Genomic DNA, 19,706 nt, shown 5'->3' on the forward strand with positions numbered 1-19,706 from the left:
TTAAGATGCATTTTCTTTGTTTCCTTCCTCGTGATGCAATATTCTTCATTTAAGACCATGTTCACGTGCTCTGAGTTGCCATGCTCTTTTGAGACCCAATTAGCTCCTGCTTACTTTTTCTGTACATGTGATTTACTTTAAAGAGATCATTATCTGCATTTGGCTGTTCTGTAATTATTTACATGTTTGGCTCACTTATTAGAACACAAAATCTCTTGGGAAAGGGACCAAGTCTTATTCATCTATGTACTCTTGTGGCCTAACACACAGAAGTCTTTCAATAACTGTTTCTTGAAGGGATGAATCAATAAAGAGTTAGCTATTTAACCTTGATTAAGCTTTAAAATTAAACAATAATGTGCTGAGTCTGGACTATAAATACTTCTGGATCTTAACAGGTCAGTGAGCATGGAGCAAGAAGAGATATGAGAGAATTGCAGAATCCAATTAAAGGTATTTAAATGTCTACAAGAATTGATAACTTACCTAGAATATATAATGAACACAGAATTCTATCAGGTTATCACCTGATAGGTTGGAAGAAGTATGTGGATGTCAGTACATGGAGAGGTACACGAATGTCTATGAAGTCGCACGGAAAGACGTTAAAATGTTTTAAAGAATTAGCATGTATAAAACCAACCAAAAAAAACCTCTTCATACGAGCAAAGTCTTCTGCATACTGAAATCTAATGTCATCCGTGTCCTGGTATTGTGGGCTGCTAAACTAATCATATTTGAAGGGTATGGAATGAGATCTCCTCTTGTTCTACCAACTATTAGAAAAAACAACAACCCATAAATCCATTAGTGGAATTTAGGTTCTGCTTGCGAGCTGAAAATCCCTCAGCAGTTAGCAAGCTCAAATGTTTGCGATGCTTATTTATGGGAGAAATGCACTTCTAACACTAGGAATTGACTACAGAGGGAGAAAGGAAGCTAATTCCGCAGTTTTAAAACTCTTTTATGAAGTACAGATTAGGATTTTGTAATCACTGGGACAATCTGTGTTTTCTTGGTAGGTACAGTCTTTGTGATTCTTAACAGAGTCAGACAGATTATGTTAGCTCTGGCAGATTCACCCTAGAAAATCAATTCAAATTTTGAATTGGGTAATTAATCTTACACCTGTGATTTTAAGTTGAAAGACATGGGAAAACTTCATTAGATTTGTGTAATAATTAAGAAAATTTGAGATTCAATAGACGTATAGGCTTATTTTATTAGATTTATTAGATTTGTTCGGGTAGTTTAAAAACTAGTGAGTGTTTTGTTTATCAGGGTGAATTTTTGAAGGGCTTCAGAAGAAGGATAATTATAATGAATTCATGAATGCAGGTTAAATGTTTAAAGGGCTTTAGTTTAAACTGTAAATGGAACAGATTATTTAAAGGAATTTAGACTACTGAATTTAAGTAGATCAAATAGTGATTGAAAGTTCAATGGAAGATTATTTAAACTTACACATGAATGGAATTCTGATACATACTACAATATGGATAAACCTTGAAAACATTATGGCAAATGAAATAAATCAGACACAAAAGGACAAATACTATAAGATTCCATCTATATGAGGTACCTAGAATAGGTAAATACACAGAGACAGAAAGTAAATAGATAAACAAAGAGAGATAGAATAGAGGTTACCAGAGGCTGGGGGAGAGGGAGATAAAGAGTCATTATTTATAGGGACAGAGCTTCTTTTGATATGATGAAAAAGTTCTGGAAATGGATATTGGGGATACCATAGAACATTATGAATGTATTTACTGCCACTTAATTATATGCATAAATATGTTCAAATGGTTAATTTTGTATTATGTATATTCTACGACTATAGAGAGAAAAAAAATTCCCCCCAAAGTCATTATTAAAATTTACTAGATTTTATAAATGGAATAGTAAACATTCTATGTAGCATCTACAGTTTAAAAAAAAAACCAGGTTTTTAGAAATGTTGTTGCTTTAAGGATTTTATTTATTTATTTGTCAGAGAGAGAGAGGGAGACAGCACACAAGCAGGGGGAGCAGCAGGCAGAGGGAGAAATAGACTCCCCAAAGCAGACTCGCTGCTGAGCAGGAAGGAGGCCCATGCAGTACTCAATCCCAGCACCCCAGGATCATGACCTGAGCCAAAGACAGATGCTTACCTGACTGAGCCACCCAGGCATCCTCAAAATGTTGTCACTTTAATAAATTGCATAGTAATTTTAAACCCTGAATCGAAATAGATAGAATTTCCTGTACAGAAAATCTTCCCTCGTGGCCATCAGAAAATGCACAGTGACGAAGTCCTAAAAACACTTTGGACTTCACCAGTTTTCTTGCATCTTTGCTATCTCAGAAGGAAAATATAATATAAAATGTAAAAATATGAGCCTTGGATTTAACTTCAGGACCAATAACTAAAAGTCTTTGTTTTCCATAAATAAGAAAAAAAAAACAGACTTAATTTACTTTTCCAAATAAACATGAAGCTGAATAAACAGAAAATGGGGCATATATAGAACAAAGGAAAAGAAAATAAAACTGAAATCCAAGCCGTGTGTTCTTTTGTCTCCCTACATGTAAAAAAAATGGTATGCTTTTCATCATTTTTCCTGTAATCTTCCCACTCAACAAGGGTTTAAAACTAGGTTACCCTGATGCAATCTGCCTTTTAATTCACTAGTCTTTTCAGAGTGGGCCGGCCAGAGGAGTCCAGATAGCCTTTTGACCTTCGAAAGCAGCCGATATGAAACTAGTCCCGAAGTCAAGCCTTTGGTTTGGTTGGAAGACTCTTCCCAGAAGGGAGTCCCTCTGCACTTGCCACTCCTTCTGCCCCTTCCTTTTTATACTTTAGGTCTCAGCTTTGGAACCATGTCCTCCATGAGACCTTTCTGGGCACACAGGAGGCACTGGTATTTTGTGGAATACTTGGACTGTTCCAACTCCCCATCGGTGGTAGAACTCCTGCCTACTACTTCAGGGTCTCCAAGCCTGGGAGACCCTTTCCCTAACCATCCCCTCTGGGCTGCTTCTCAGAGCCTCATGCCTCAAAGGAATTCATCACCCTCTTCTCAATTTGTGTGGTCAACTCTCTTCCTCCAAGCCATGACCCTGACCTGGGTCCCTTCAATACTGTAGCTGCACCATTTTAAACACATGGCCTCCAAAGCGTCTGTGCTTGCCTGTATCTAACAGGTAGAAAGGGGAGGAGTATGGAGAACCACACGTAGAAGTTGTCTAGGGGCCAGGCCTAGAAGGAGGCATATCCCTTCTGCTCACTTTCCATGATCTAGAATTCAACCTCATGGGACCCCTGACTACAGGAAGGTGGAAAAAGTAGTCCAGCTATGTGCCAGGAAAAGAAACAAATGGGTCTAATGAGTAGCTGGCCAGTCTTTGGCACAAGTGTGTACGTAGGTATAACAAAATTTGTGAAGGTGGTATTCAATCAATAAGGGCTGGGAAATATTACAAGCTTTTCAGTTGGTTGAACTACATGCGGCAAAGAAAGTGGTTCTCTTGACTATTAAGTCCAATCTAGAGTTTCTGTTCTTACAATCTAAGAGAGAGAGAGAGCAAGTGCAAATGAGAGAGAGACAGAGAAGGAGAAAGAGAGTTTGAGAAAAAGAGAGATAAAGAGAGAGAGAGAGTGCTCCTGTTTCCTTCTATGGAAAAAAAAAATGTGTGCATAAGGATATTAAAAAGCCTGGTTATGTACAATTTAGAATTAAATTACTTTGCACTGCATACAATTCAGGAGAAGAAACAAATTCTCTTACTGCTCTCCTACTTTATTTTCATGCTGGCATCCAAGTTATAGGAATACTCCCAAATACCTCACTTAGTTTCCAGTCCCAAATATTGTTCCCAGAAGGAACACTAAATTCCTTTTTTCTTAGTCAATAAAGTACTTAGTAAAAGCACATGAAGATGAGTGTTCCTTACACGCCCTTTAAAGTTGGTTCCTTGTATGACATTTCTTTAAAGGAATTATAAAATCAGATTTCCATTAAATATTTGGTCCAAGAATGTAGCTCTTGAGAATATTATGTGCCATTTTGTTATCTAAAAGGGATAAACATCTGTTTTATTGTTTGGTCTTACTTTAAAATGCTTCTTTGTATTGTCTGATCTTACTTAAAATGCTTCAGCGTAACAGTGGGAATATAAGCTATTTACTAAGGATGGCAAGTTAACGTTTTAAGGACTTAGTGATAAGTCATCCCTCCCAAACGAGGCAGGGTAAGTACTAACTCAAAATTTCTTACTGGCATAACAAAATTTGTTACCTGTGCCTGCATCAGAAATCTGCTTAATGTGCATAAGGATATTAGAAGTAATCTTTTAAAAAGATTTTATTTATTTATTTGACAGAGAGCAGGACAGAGACTGAGAGAAAGCACAAGCAGGGGGAGCAGCAGAGGGAGAGGGAGAAGCAGGATCCCCACTGAGCACGGAGCCCGATGCAGGGCTCCATCCCAAAACCCTGGGATCATGATCTGAGCAGAAGACAGACACTCAACCTACTGAGCCACCCAGGTGCCGCTAGAAGTAATTTTTAATTGGTAGGATAAGTGCTGTTCAAGAGATGGAATTGCCTGGCAAAACTCCAGAGATGGGAGAGCCAGAAGAGAAAATTTTCAAGGAGGGAGCAGTCAGCAGTGACCAAAGTCATCAATTATACTGAAGCTGGATGAGATCTAAGTGAATTTGACAATTAAGAGGTCATTGCCAGCCTCTGAGTGAGCATTTTCAGTAATAATATAGAACAGAAGGCCTGGCAGCAGCAGCCCGACAGTGAGTGGGAGGTGAGAGAGTGAGCACCGTGAGTCTGGACTACTTTGTGGAAAACTCTGAACAGGGAGGGAAGAAGCACGAGGGATGGGAAAGCTCGCTGTCCAGGTGTGGGGGATGGAGGTGTCAGGGTAATCACTGTTTTTTTTTTTTTTTTTTTTTTTTTTAATTTTGTGACCTTATTCATAAGCTAAGGAAAAAGATGCATCAAGAGGAAGAAACTGGGCAGGGAAGGGGGAGGAAAAAGAGAGAGTTAATGATGAGGGGGGTGGGGAGAATGAGAGAGTGAGAGAGGAAGAAAGAGAGAGAGAGAGAGGGAGAAGGAATAATTAATGGAAAGAGTGCCTGACTAGGTGGGAGGGAATGAAGCCTTCTTCTTCTGTCACGAAGAAAATAATCGTGGGTATATATAGACAGTCCTGATGCAAGAGAGACTCCAGGAATTTCTAGGGACTCCTGCCTACTTGGCTTCCATTTTCTTTGTGACAGAGCCTTAGTGGTCGAGTCTCTGTGCCGAGAGTGTGGGGCAGAGGAGGACAAGGGTGGTGGGAGTCACCTCACCTCTCCGGGGTCCACTTCCTCCTCCCTGAAGTGAGGATAGAGAACTCAAAGACTGTAGTTTTAAGGAAAGTTGAGAAGGCGCTGACTCAGAATGAGTGAGAGGCGTGCCCACGGGGGACATGGTGAAGATGCACCAGGGACAGTGGGTGTGGCCATGTTGTTCTCTGCAGCATCAGGTTCGCTTAGGAACAGATGGAACAAGGAGAGATCAAAGCATTCCCTGAGAAGCGCTGGGGTAAGGATACTGGATTTAGCATTAAAATGGAGACTGGAAGTCCTGTCAGAAAGCTCTCCGTTGCTCTTCTCCCAGGCTCCTAAATTTTCCAACTAATAATCCAGAATAAAACCAATGCATAGGATCCATATATAATTCTTATAGCCCATTTTTTTTTTCCCCTCACTGTGCACTTAGGGTGCCAGGAGGGTGTGGATTTTTTTTTTTTTTTTTTTTTTTACTTTTGACTCTGCTCCTCCATCATCACATCTGGTTCCCAAATCCCTCATCTTCCATCCCAGGCCATCTGGATGGCAGATCCCACATGCTTCCTTCTCGACCTAAGGGCAGGCCACACACGGTAGGCCACTGGCTAACAGTGAGCACCAGGAAGCTCCAGCCTGTCTGGAGCAGGCCTGTAGAGAGTTTTGATTGTGCCTCCCTGAGCGTGACAGGCATTTGTGTAGAGGGCTTGCTTTAAGGGGCGTCACACTCCATCGACTATCAGTCTGAGGCAGAAAGATCAGGATGTTTTCAACAGCTGCTGGTATTTACCATTTGTAAACGAATGTAAAAAATGTGATGCATTTGATTGTGCCTTGAGATAACACCCAGCTCGGACATCTTCCACAGAGCCGCAGTGTTAGAGCCCAGAGGGCCTTTGGGATCTCCTCGGAGGTGATTCGAGTAGTTGATGTGAAAAGAGCTAGATCCTGGCAGAGTTAGGACCGCCTTCATTTAATTTCCACCATCCCATTTCAGGTAGAAACACAGCACATGAAAACCTACGCTGGGGTAGTAGGTGTTCTTTGCTTACTGGTATCAACTTTCGGACAAGTAGCCGATGAAAATCTCCAGGGAATATAAGTACTCAAACCAATTTATACCTTATTGTGAATTAATGAGATTTTTTTTTTTCCTGTCATGCAGGGAATGGGTAATTTAAATTCTTGTAAGGTGGGAGGAAAGAGATACGAAAGACAACATAAAGACCTGGGGGTGTGTACAACAAAATAAATGTATGACAAACACACGCTCGTTTCCTATGATGTTCCAGATATTGAATCAGGTCCTGGGATCCTACAGTAAGACACAATCCCCGGCTACAAGTAGGAGATGCAGTTAATTAAAATGTAACTTGAGCACAGATTCAGAGATAGGCTTAGGGTGTACTGAGGCATGGGGAAGAAGGTATCCCTGGGAAGAAGGTTAAAAAACATGTGTGTGTGTGTGTGTGTGTGTGTGTGTGTGTGTGTGTAGGGGGGCGCCTGAGTGGTGCAACTGGTTGAACATCTGACTCTCAGTTTCGGCTCAGGTCGTGGTCTCAGGGTTGTGAGATGGAGCCCCACATTGGGCTCTGAGTTGAGTGCGCAGTCTGCTTGAGTTTCTCTCTCCCTTTGCCCCTCCCCACTACTCTCTCTCTGGCTCAAATATATCTTTAAAAACAAACAAACATGTGGGGCTGTTGGTTACTTGAAGAGAGGGGACAATGTCTCATTTGGTGACTGACTGCATGCGGGAGGTGAGAGAAGCTTGAAGGAGTTTGCCCAAGTTTCTAGCTTGTGTCAGGAGTGTCATTCACACACGTGGAAACAGAGATTAGGGAAGGAAACACTTTTTCCCTCGTCTCTGCCAGTGGAAACCCCAAACATCCTCTGAGTCCATTTATTCATACTTTCTCATTCAACACTCATTATCTATTGTATAGGGTGTCCGTTATGTCAGGAAACGGGCTGGTCCTGGGGACATGATGATGGAAAAATCCAGTTATGTCAAATGTTTCCAAGGAAGAGGTGCAATGTAAGCATCTCACAATAGATCATGGGTGCCCTCAGCCAGCCTGGGAAGAGTGAGAGAAAGTGGCTAAATTTCGGGAGAGACAATTAAGCGGAGATGGGCAGGATGTATGCAGGTTGGTGAGTCAACAGAGGGAAGAGGCCTCTCTGAAAGAGTTTGGTGGATTGAGGAAAACAGATGTGGCTGGAGATGAGGAGATTAGAGAAGATGGCTGTGGACTGTCCCCAGTTAGGCTGACTTAGAAGAGTCCTGGTTCAGTAAAATGGGCAACTGTCTAGACTCTACTTCATGGTGATTTTAGCACTGACTTGGGAGCTGGTTCTAGTAAAAGGGCTTCTCTCTCTGGTCCCTGTGGAGAGTTCCTACTTGATTGACTGGTTTGGGTATTTGGGCATTTATGATATGCTTCTTGAGAGGAAAATTTTCTTTCTTTGTTTCTTTCTTTCTTCCTTCCTTCCTTTCGCTTTATTGAGGTATAATTGACTAATAAAATTGTGATATATTTAAAGTTTAATAAATGGTGATTTGATGTATACATACACTAGGAAAGGATTCTCACTGTTGAGTTAATTAACACATCCATTATGGAGAGAGACTGTCTTGATAACCTACCCGAGGACTGGAAGTCTGTCTCTGAACCACAGCACTGTAGCTGGGATCCTATTCTGTTCTGCCTTACCTTTCCCTGTGTGGTGCTGGGTGAGGTCACCACCGTGCTGGGTCCAACTTCTGGATAGTGAATCTCTTCCCTCGGCCAGATTTTGTAACTGAATTCATTCTGTGAGTGCATCTATCTTCCAGGTCCCTGTTCCCTCTGTGATATCTTGTCCATGAACTGACAAACCCAAGCTCTTGCTCTGATGTGGCATAGTAGAAATTTAATCCATTTCCCTGAATCTTGACCTTCAAAATTACTAAAACTCATCCAATTTTATTAAAGAGATGCAGGAATGCCATTTGCCAAACATAAATATTTGTTCATGCATCAGGCATCTCACTCAGTTCTTAAATGTAAGGCAGTATCATTTCATTAAATTTGAGAATCTTGGGGTTTTGAAATCCATTTTTAAAAATGAGTTGCTAGGCCAAGAGAATTTAGCCCTATAAATTCAACAATCATTTCTTTATCGCTATGTGCAAGGCATTTTCTAGGCTCTAGGATTAAATCAGGAACAAAAAAAAAGATCCTGACCTCACCAATCATCTATTCTGGTAGGAAGATTAGCTAGTAATTCTGTAGCCATTTGATAAAGTCTTCTCATCAAATTAGGGGAGACGCTTCAGGCTCTAAGTCTAAACTGTGGTGAGGTTAGTTGGGTGCAACCCCACTGTGTAGTTACCCAAAGAAATTTATCCTCTCTGCGAATCAGTGGATTCTCGATGGCTTATTGAACAAATGTTCTGACTCCTTTGAAACGTTGGCTGTGACTAAAGGATCATACCTTCATTTTTGTTTCTGACTCAGCAAATTCTCCTGTCCCTCCACTTCAAATGCCTGTGTGTTGCAAAGCTCATGAGACAATGGACAGTTTTCTATTCTGAGGATCCTCTATCCCCTGCTGATTTCTCTCCTTCCCTTGGTGCCCCACTTTTGGGTCACTCTGCTTCCCTAAGGCTTCTCCAAACATTACAGAGCCAGAAAGGTATACTGGGAAGTTAACATCCAAACCACCCAATTGTCCTCCCATTAACTGCTTTGGTAAATTCTTAGGAGGAGATAAGGGTTGTGAAAATAAATGAAGGAAATCTCCGTCATGGGCTCCATGCTCAGCAGGGAATCTGCTTCAAACTTTCTCTCCCTCTGTGCTGCCCCACCAACCCCTTTCTCAAAATAAAGAAATCAATAAATCTTTAAAATGGAACAGGGAAGCCCTGAAGGGGCACTTCTCTCGCGTGTACCAGGCTGTGGAATCAGCAGGAAGAAGGAAGGTAAGAATTATCTTGACAAGGGAAGACATTTTTCACATAGGAATTTCATCTTCCATTTTTAAGAAAGAGAAGGAAGATCCCTCCCTGTTCCAGCAACGCACTAACCACGCTTAAACTAATGAGGAATGCCGCAACTTTGTACTCTTTCTTGTTCTTCTCCAGCCAACTTTTGTTTAAAATAACCCTCCCTAATTTCCTCCTACAACCCAATAACAGCTGACTTTCCCTTTGTCTCTTGGGACTTGCCTGTGGTTCCCCATCATTTGCTTGTCCCAAATTACGATTCCTCTGCTGTTACCAAAGAAATGAATTTTGCTGATGACTATTTTATTTTTAAGGTAGACAGGGTTATTTATTTCCAAGTCACATCACTGCTATGGTAATATCATCTTATACTCTTAAAAGGAATTTATGGGCAGAGAGGAAAATACATGAACACCAGCCTGCAGGAAGCCTCAAGGACAGTAGAATATGGAATATTTTTCCAAGAGTCATGCTTCCTTCCAATGAGAAGTTCCCCAAAAGTACATTAGCAAGGGTCAAATGGTGGCATAAAGAGTCATTTTGAGAATTTCAATGTAAATTATCAAACCTGCCTTTGGGGGGGGATTTATTTCCTTCTCAAAAACTAAATCTTAGGATTGTCAATATACTTTTCTGTGACTATTCAATGTATGCAACCCAGACTGGCTTTTGTGAGACCAAAACGATGTCCCAGGTACAATTTACAAACTGGTATCAGAAGCAGTCATGCTCACAACAGATCCTCGGTAGAAGAAGTAGTATTTATATACGTTAATACTATTTTTCAGCATCTTTTGCCTTGCCTATACACTTCCCTGAATTAAAAACATTCTTTTTCGTAAGTGTGACAAGATAGTAACAAGCCTACAAGTTCATTTTCAGCAGCAGATGATTCACAAATAAGACGTCGACAGGTTTTTGTGATTACAGATTCCAAATACCCTGGTCTCACAAAAGTGTTCGTAGAGATTGATAGATATTAAAAAAAGAAATAAAAATGAAACAAGAGCTATAAATAGGTTTCTTTGTTGGAATGAGTGATGGGAAGTTCTGACCCCATCGAACAGCATTCTTTCCTGTTTGAGCTTTTTATTTCATTGTCTTTGACCTGCAATCCGAGTCTTTAGAAGAGATATAGTTAGCAGAAGAGGCCAAAAGGTAACTAAGAAGATGGGTGGCTGGAAATAAATGTTTTCTCAAGCATTTATTACCCTTCAGACATGTCCATCAGCTGAAATGTTAGTCCCATAGAACCACTTAGGCGGTGCAGAGGAGAGAGTGGGTAGCTGTTATTAATTTTTAAGGCTGGCAGACAGCTTTCAGTCCAAGAACAAGGCTTAACTTTGCATTCTGAATAATGCAGAGATTTTCATTAGTTAGAATAGGAATTGAAATGATAAATGATACATTGTCTGCCAAAATACTGTGACATTACATTATATATTTGCAGTTACCTTTCAGAATTGGCTTTCCAGAAGTATACTTAGACAAATTGGAAAGCTACCAGTACTGCTTTCTCACTGTAGGTTTACATTTTGAAAAAAAAAAACAATCAAAAGACACCTCTTTTTGACTCTGGGTCAGTAATGTCACATCCAAAGGGTGGTTCATTATTGCACCTGAAAGCTAAGTGTTGGCACAGATTGGACTGGTCTATGAGATCATTGCAATTGGTTTCCAGACATTTCTCTTTGCTCACATCTGCCTCCTGAAGACTCTGGGACAATTTAATTACAACTGCACTTTGATTTCGACTTCTTTCAATAAAAAATGTAAAATTACACTCACTTGAGAACTATTAGACTAAAAGGTTTGTGATTGCTTTCTCCCTGTCGTCTTCCTTCCAGTAGATCATCATGTCAAGTCAGTGTAGGGCATATTTATTTTGTCTTGCGTACCCACCCACACTTTTTCTAGCTCCATGTTTTGTTTGAATTGATGGTAACACGACTACTATATCTAGATGTCTCCTGGTAACTTAATGCATGGCCCTCCTAACAAACACTGGAATTAAACCATTAATAGCATGGGCTTCCAGCAGCTGTGTGAATGCCAGTTTGAGGAGCATTCTAATAGCTGATTCAGAGATTTCTACAGAAAAATGTAAGCTAATTAAAGACATCAAAGTCAACGGCACTATAATATCTGCCAGTAGCAATACAATCCATAGCCACTGACATTATTACTTTGAAAGAAGACTGACAGAAGGTCAAAATAAATCCTTTACCCAGTGTAGATGAGCCTTTTCTTTTGCATGTCATTTTGAATTTCCAAGGTTTGCTTAAAATCACAAGCCTCAAGGAAAAGTCCTGTATATATTTATTCTAATGGAGAAAACATTATTGATTTATCTGCCTCTTCTTGCACAATACAGTAATCTGGAGAATGAGAGTCTCTGAGTTCAGTGAGGAGAACAAGAAACAGGCACTTTTGGTACTGATTCAAACTTACTTTATAAGGGACTCAGTTGGGACTTATCAGGCAGTGTTTTTGGTTTTGTTTTTGTTTTTTTGAAGTGTTTATTCTAATAATTTCCTTTAGGTCTCATGTTTTTGGAGATACAGCCTGTCTCAGCTGTAGGTTGGAAACCTGCTGCTGATTTTCTGTGGGTTAACTCTGTCAGATTGGAAAGCTACTAATGGAACTCCTAAAAATATACGTTCTGAGGTTAATCTCAGAGTGGGAAGTACTGTCATTACAACAGCACTTCTGAAATGTCAAAAACTTTCTGGTTCATCTAGTATTTAAAAAAAAAAAATACCCCTAAGCCAGTGTAAAAGATAGAATGAAGTATGTTCACACATTTTCACTACCTGAGAATTTAATCTCAGGGTCCCATATTTCTTCCAGTTGGTTAAATAAATCCTCACATGGATTCCAGCTCATGTACTATGACTGCATCTATTTGGTGGGAAGCATTCATCAGACCCCTTTGGAGTTATGCTCTAGAAAGAGGTCACCATGGCTAGCAGGACACTCATCCTTGTTTTTTTTAAAAAGTCAACTTTATAGCCCAGACAGTAACTGCAATGATGTAACTGAACCTTTGAGATAGGTGGGTGTGATTTGTTTATCTAATAATAACTTATTTTTTAAAAATAAGGTAAAATTTTCCTTGGTATCACATGAGCTCATAACAGTTGCACCGAAATGTGCCTTATGCATCAATGGGCTTTTGGCATATGTTGCTAAACCTCTGCCCAGGTAATGTCAGGTCCTCTCTGTCTTTTATTTCATTGGTAGTATTCTGCTGAAACATGAATACTTAGCTTTTTAGCGTCCTATTAGTTATTTTATGGCATTTCTTTAAAAAATTTTTTTTTTACATCTCACCTTGGAGGTTGTCATTTTTAGTTTTGTGGAGCATTTTATACAATTTGCATTGCTAGAATTCTTGCTATGATGTACTGTATTGATGTTATTGTTATTAGTCAGATGTCAAAATTCTTCGGTAGCATACTTAAGGTGGATCATGGATAAAATAATCCCCAATTTTCTATTCCATGTTATGTTTAGTTCTTTGGAGAAAAGTTACTAAGACATAGTATGACAACAATCTGTAGATCTCCACGACTCTGGGCAGCCACACATACAGTGGGGATTGAGAGTTTCAAACCTTAGTGTCAGCTTCTTTGTGAGCAGTTCTGTTTGCAAACGTTTGATTGTGACTTTACTGGGCTTCATTCAGTCATTTTAAATTCCAGCTATGAAAGCTTTCATAGTCCTCCAATGATTCCCTTTGGAAGCTATAGCTTACCCAAAATAAACCCACAAGTAGCTATAATAGTACTTACAGGTGTCCTCTTCTTCCATGAAAATACTGATCACATAACAGGCATACACAAAACCAACCAACTGCAAAAGAGAAAAAAAAAATACTTTAAGAATCAATGTCAAATATCCAGAACTGAAGAGCCTATATAATCCAATAAAATAAAGATAAAGAGTATATAGTAATGATATCTGTGAATCTTAATAGGAAGAAAATCTTGTTTTTAAAAAACAGCTGTGATTTTATTTTATTTTTAAAAGATTTTATTTATTTATTTGACAGAGAGAGAGAGAGAGAGAGAACAAGCAGGCAGAGAGGCAGGAAGAGAAAGGGGAAAAGCAGGCTCCCCACTGAGCAGAGAGTCCGGTTCGGGGCTCCATCCCAGGACTCTGAGATCATGATCTGAGCTGAAGGCAGAGGCTTAACCCACTGAGACACCCAGGTGCCCCCAAAATAGCTGTGATTTTAAAGAGCTTTTCTATTACTGCTTAGCTGCAATAACTTTCTAAAACAGTACACAGGAATGGGAAATATTTTCTAGATATTTGACTTAGCTTTTGACTTGGGATTTCCAGTTCTCATACTTTTAAAATGACCTCAAATTATTCAGAACATATATTTTTAAGTTTGGACTATTTAGAGAACAATTTGTAGTAGCACTCATTATTACTACAACTATTTTAATATCTAGTCGCCATTTATTTATTTAATATTTAATAGCCAATTTTATGGCTATAAAAGGAATCAAAATATGTTAATTGTAAATTAAATACCAATCATCTACTTAATTATTTGAAATGCTCTGAGACTATAAATTCTATTTAAATACTAAATTGTTTTGTTAATTATACCATAAGAAAATGCATTAACTTTGAGGTCATTAATCATACAATGACATTGAAGAGATAATTTGTACTTTGGCTACTAGTGGTTAAATAAATGCAGGTGCCAAAGTGTAGGCTTTCTACCTTTTCATGTTGTTTTCTGTACTTATCATACTGAGAAGGCAGTTCTTACTTTGTGGAGCTGGAGACACGGCAGTTCCTGGAGGACAGAATTATGAATCCATCCCATTGAGTCTAAAATTACTCTTGAGTACTTTGATAACAAATACATATCTAATTAGTGGCCATACAGTCTGTGTTCTTACTTCTCTCTCTTGTTGAAGTCTATCTCCACCTCCCCCTTATAAAATAACATTCAGAAAGGAAATGTTTCCGATAGTCCCTGTGTCAAAGACTGAAGTTCTCAATACAGAGAACAATCTATCTAGGGTTTGTGACTAGCCTGCAGATGAAGAACCTGAATCTGGAATTCACCTCCAGACTGTCTACAAGGGGCAGGCTCAGATGCTAGTTCTTCTTCACTTGCTGGAGTGGATTTCATCCCACTCTTTCAGGAAAATGCAGAGGGACTGGTGAGCTAAGAGGGCTAGAACCGTACGTGCTGGAACCAAGGAAGAGACCACCAAAGAGCATCTGTTGCTGGTTGATGGTCCCTTCACCAGCGAGACTCTTGGAATGCTGCTTCTCCAGCTTGTTCATCACCTCACAGAAATTGTGGTTGAGTTTGTTCATTTCCCCGTAGAAGATGTCCCTCAACTTAGAAATGTTTTGGAAGATGGTCACAGGCTATAACACTATTATAAAGAATAGGCAGCTCCTTTAGTGGTTCCTGGTTCAGACTGCAACAACTGCAGTTAGCTTTTTTTTTTTTTTTTAAGATTTTATTTATTTATTTGACAGAGAGAGATCACAGGTAGGCAGAGAGGCAGGCAAAGAGAGAGAAAGGGAAGCAGGCTCCCTGCTGAGCAGAGAGCCCAGTATGGGACTCGATCCCAGGATCCAGAGATCACGACCTGAGCTGAAGGCAGAGGCTTAACCCACTGAGCCACCCAGCGCCCCTGCAGTTAGCTTTAAACACAGTCTGGGCTTTGATGAACTCTTCTTCAGCCTGGCCACACTGCCCTCCTCTTTCTTCTTGCATAATGCATCACTTCCAGGTGGTGCTGGGCATGGTCTCCGTCCATGAGTTTCCAATCCACTTAGCAATTCTTTTCTTCATCGCGCTGAATGAAACTACATAGTTTTCCATGATTCTCAAAGCCTGGTCAGTTCATTTCTCTTCGTAGTCTTCCTAAAGGTCATTATTCCCTGCAGTGGTCATGGGGTTCTCATGACTGTCCCACTCACTGCTGTTGATCTCCTGTAGGCTTTCTGAAGTTCCCTTAGAACTTTCATGCACCACTTTCACTGCACTCAGGATGTTCTTCAGGTCCTTATATAACTTGTGGTCTCCTGTTAATTACTGGTTTATTAGAAAAGGATATAATTCAGGAATAGCTAGATGAAAGCAATGTATGAGGCAAGGTGTGGGGGAAAAGTGCAGAGCTCCCATGCTCTCTTGAGTGCACCACAAATCCCTAAGTGTTCACCAACCTGGAAGCTTTCTCAGATGTTCTTTTATAGAGATAAAAGAGAGCACCTGAATTATTCACCTGAATAATTTTTTAAGAAAAATTTTTTTTACTTAATTTTATTGCCTTATATTTCTTCCTTGTAATTTTAGTGCTATGAGTTATACCAAAAATACCAGGTAAACTGTATTTTCTGGAAAGATTTATTGTCTGTGTACTGAAGAGAAGTGGCCAGTATATTTACTTCTTTTCCAAATGAGTCTTTTGACTGATGGAAAGTAAGATAGGGGTCTTAATTATAGTTACAGCTCACTATCTTTCCTCATTCAGTGAAGTTTTTGTTACTGATGAAACGGGAGACACCCGGTTTTAAAAGAACAGATAAATGTATAGCAACAGAAAATTTGTCAAGTTCAGTTATTCACTAATGGAGCTTAATAATATCTTGATAGATGACAAGAAAGGAATTTTGGCTGGGTAATTGAAATATACAGTACCATTAGCTGAAGCAGTAAGATAAAGACATGCCACACTAAAAATATTAGCTCATTCTCTGGGCCTTCAAACAGAAATTGCCAGCCTTAATCTCAATGTTACAACAAATGAATTAATTAACATATATTCTTTTACTTTTGCTTTATTGATGGGCACACTAATAAAATATTTATTCCAAAAATTACTCTTGCTATCATGATTAACCAAACTGCTGCTTAATTAATAATGTTATTCTCATGAGAACCTGTCTAGACATCATGTTAATCACCAATTTGTTGACGGCTGACTGTTGTATAGTTCTTGGTTTCCCAGAATATGAGTTGAAATAGTCCCTGTGGTTCTGCTTATCTCCAAGAAATGGAATAACGTGCATTCTTGCCAACAGCAAAGACACATAAAGTAAATAATACCAGGATAGTCCCGATTATGTCTGCTTTTAATACAGTTTTGAAGGAGTCAGTAATTTTAAAGACACTTCTCTCCCACTAAAGCCATCCATTCTCTATAGTTAGAACACTTAAATGATTTTCTCCAAGTACTGCGAATTCTGACTGCATAGATCCCATCTTTTTTGACATAGTAAATGAATGCAAATGACATTAAGACTAGATTCCAACACCACTTCTTGTGTAAGAGATTGAGTCGTTTTTGCAAGTAGGATTTGTCTATGAGATTTATTTGTTTTGGCCTGCAGGCCTTACATAAGGGTTGGCAGGATTTGGTTTCACACATGTAGAAATTAGGATGAGAGCCACTGGCTGTGTGTCCTGCTAGTTGTGGATCTTCGTTAAGAATGAATCAGAGAAATGAGTCGTCTCTAGAAGTATGACTGTCTTAAGGGATCACTTTCAGATGCAGCAGATGGATGAAAAATCTCATCTAAGGAACTCAGAAGAGCTTGTACAGGCCCTGGCTTAGGGTGAACGAATCGGTGGATTTGAGGGAAGCTAAAAGGATCCTTGATCAAAAATAACTTCCCAACTACCTTCCTAAATTTCTCAGCATTCGCATCAACATTTAAGCATTAAAGTTTAAGAGATTCCTTAAGGAATGCCAGAAGTTTCTCTACACAGTACCAGGCTCTAAAATGTTCTTTGTTAGTCAATTTTTCCTCAAATCCAAAATAATTCTGTAAAGGTCTTGGCCAAAGCCATCCATAGGAGGAGGGAGAAAACATTTCTGTCAAACACTTCATTCTGTGTAGAGCTTTATCCTTATGAAAGTCATAAACTTAAACATTTGGGAGTAAACCCTTCTATATATAATTTATTTGGGTTAAAGTGTTAAGTTGCTTATAAAAGGAAGCATAAGTACTTAATATTAAGAACTGTGCAGCATTTGGGATTGACTCTATAAGCTAGCAAGTTAGCCTGTTACTGTTTCATGGATGCTGGGTCAGAGACAAAGGACTTTATTACTTAGAGCTCAGCAGCCAGCATCAACTTTATATCTCTGAGGTGTTCTTTTTGGGCCATGATGGACCCCTGCACATATAATGGGTTCCGTTACAGGAGAGGAGCGTTTAGCTACTTTTACAGCAAAGGGAAGCAAGCCTACTCCTTGTTGGGGTAGGATGGGGGAGCAGTGACCTCATCCCTAAAGGTTGTTTGCTGAAAACACGATCCTGAGAAACTGATCAGGTAGACTGATTATAAATGTGGGAGTTATCAATGTATCTATAGATGGTATTTAAAGCTATATCACAATAAGGAAATGAGTGAAGTTAGAGAAACAGGTTAAAAGATGAAGTTCTGGAACATTTTGACATTTAGGGTTTGGGGAGAAACCAAGAATCCGTAAAGAGACTGAACAGTCTTGACCTTTTCAGTGACTTAAGAATTCAGTATAATGACATAAGAAAGCAAGGGTGGGGTGCCTGGGTGACTCAGTTAAGCATCCAATTCTTGATTTTGACTCAGGTCATGATCTCATGGTCAGGAGATTGAGCCCTGCATTGGGCTCCACACTGGATGTGAAGTCTGCTTGAGATTCTGTCTCTTTCCCTCTCCCTCTGCCCCCCGACCCCCAAAACCAAGGGCAATCAACCATGCCAAAGGTCTCTGGTAAGTTAAGGACAATGAACATGAGCCTTGACCGCTAGACTGGGTAGTGTGGAGCACATGGATGACCTTGATGGGAGTTGTTCAGGTGGAAAATGGGGCAAAAGTTTGACCAGAGTGAGTTCAAGAGAAAATAGGATGTCAACAATTCTTTCAAGGAGTTTTGGAAAAGGAGAATAGAGAAAGGAATAGTAGCTAGAAAAAGATGTGAGGTCAATGTAGTTTTTTTGTTCGTTTGTCTCAGCTTTAGTTTAGTGTTTTTAATTTGTTTGTTTGGTTTTGTTTTTGTTTGTTTTTAAAGAGAGACATTAATACAGCACGTTTGTTTTCCAAGAGGAATACGTTTTTTTTTTTTTTTTTTTTTTTTAAATCATGATTCACAATTTGGGGGTAACGGAAAACAAAGATTATTTGTCTATCCAAGCACACATCACTTTTATCTGCTTCCAAGTCCTCTATAATCCTGCCTCAACTTGGCTTTCAAGGCTTATTCCCCACAATTCTCTGGCATGAGCTGTGCTCCAGCTCCCAGGCATATCCCATTCTTCGCTTGCTCACAACCCCCTAACCCAGTCTCACATCTCTGCTTGCACAGACACTCTCATCCTTTAAGCCCTGTTGTAAACGTCACTTTCTTTGATCTCTCCCATGAAAACACCTCTAGTCTGAACCTTCTCAGTACTTTGTTTTTGTATCTCTAATGGCAGTTCCCAATATCACTTTGTGTCAGAGCTATGCATCCATTTGTTCTCTTCCCAGTAGGTTTTCGAAGGCAGGACTCCTCTGGGAGCTGATGCCAAGTCCACATCCCCAGAGTCCTGCCCTGGTTCCTTCAGGGAGAAGATCTACTCCTTCTACTTCTTTGGCACATCCTCGGGTTCTTTCATGGAGGCCCGTTTTATCGATTTGCATGTTTGTCTCAACTGCCAGGCTCTTTCAACGCGAAAACTTTTTCTCAACTTGACTTTGCTTGATTAAGTTCTGAAACTTAGTATTTTGCCTCGTACAAAGAAGGTACTTTTTAAATGGTTTTGAACAAGGCAATGATGGGAAGCATGGATGTCAAAGCAAAGTGTGGGAAGGAAACCAGTATGGCTAGAATGAAGGAGATGAATTTCAGAATTCCAGCACATTAGCAGCCCTGAAATTTCCACACCAGTTACCCTGTTACTCAGCTGACGTAAAACCAGCTCTGCCTGTGTGCATCAGCACCTGTTATCCTGATTTGATAGGTTCCATAGATTTTTCTGCTTTGCTGTGATAATGTCTGGGTCATGTAATAAACACAAGTACAAGCCAGTGATTGTACCATCTTGGGAAGATGGATAGGACATAAACATGTAGAAAGAAATGGGATATTAAGCTCTTTTCACTGATGACTTAACTCTTGGTTGGGTTTATATGAAACCAAACAGTTCAAGTATATTGAAGGTAGCTAATGTGTTCCCAAATGCACACTACTTCCTTCAATGAAGGAAGGAGAAATAATACAATGGAGTAAGAATTTTTCAGCCACCTGATTGAAGTAATACAATGGTTGTCATGATGGATGGTAATGCTTCAACTCTCACAGCAAGCCTGACTTCAGCATGCCCTGGAGGTATGTCAGAGTCCAGACACACAACACATGGTTGTTTCCTAGTCTAGTGTAGT

At 39.6% G+C, this 19,706-nt stretch overlaps 1 protein-coding gene across 3 annotated transcripts in view; it reads right to left on the reverse strand.

Moving 5' to 3' along the window:
* NKAIN3 (sodium/potassium transporting ATPase interacting 3) overlaps positions 1-19,706 on the reverse strand; it is a 622,933-nt gene that overhangs the window by 23,635 nt on the left and 579,592 nt on the right. For all 3 annotated transcript variants that reach the window (XM_082721220.1, XM_082721219.1, XM_082721218.1), the window contains exon 5: positions 13,105-13,165. In XM_082721220.1, coding sequence (XP_082577346.1) covers positions 13,105-13,165 — 61 coding nt within the window. The remainder of the gene's footprint in view (positions 1-13,104; positions 13,166-19,706) is intronic.

This window comes from Mustela nivalis (assembly GCF_964662115.1).
Source record: "Mustela nivalis genome assembly, chromosome: 2".
Classification (NCBI taxonomy): Eukaryota; Metazoa; Chordata; class Mammalia; order Carnivora; family Mustelidae; genus Mustela; species Mustela nivalis.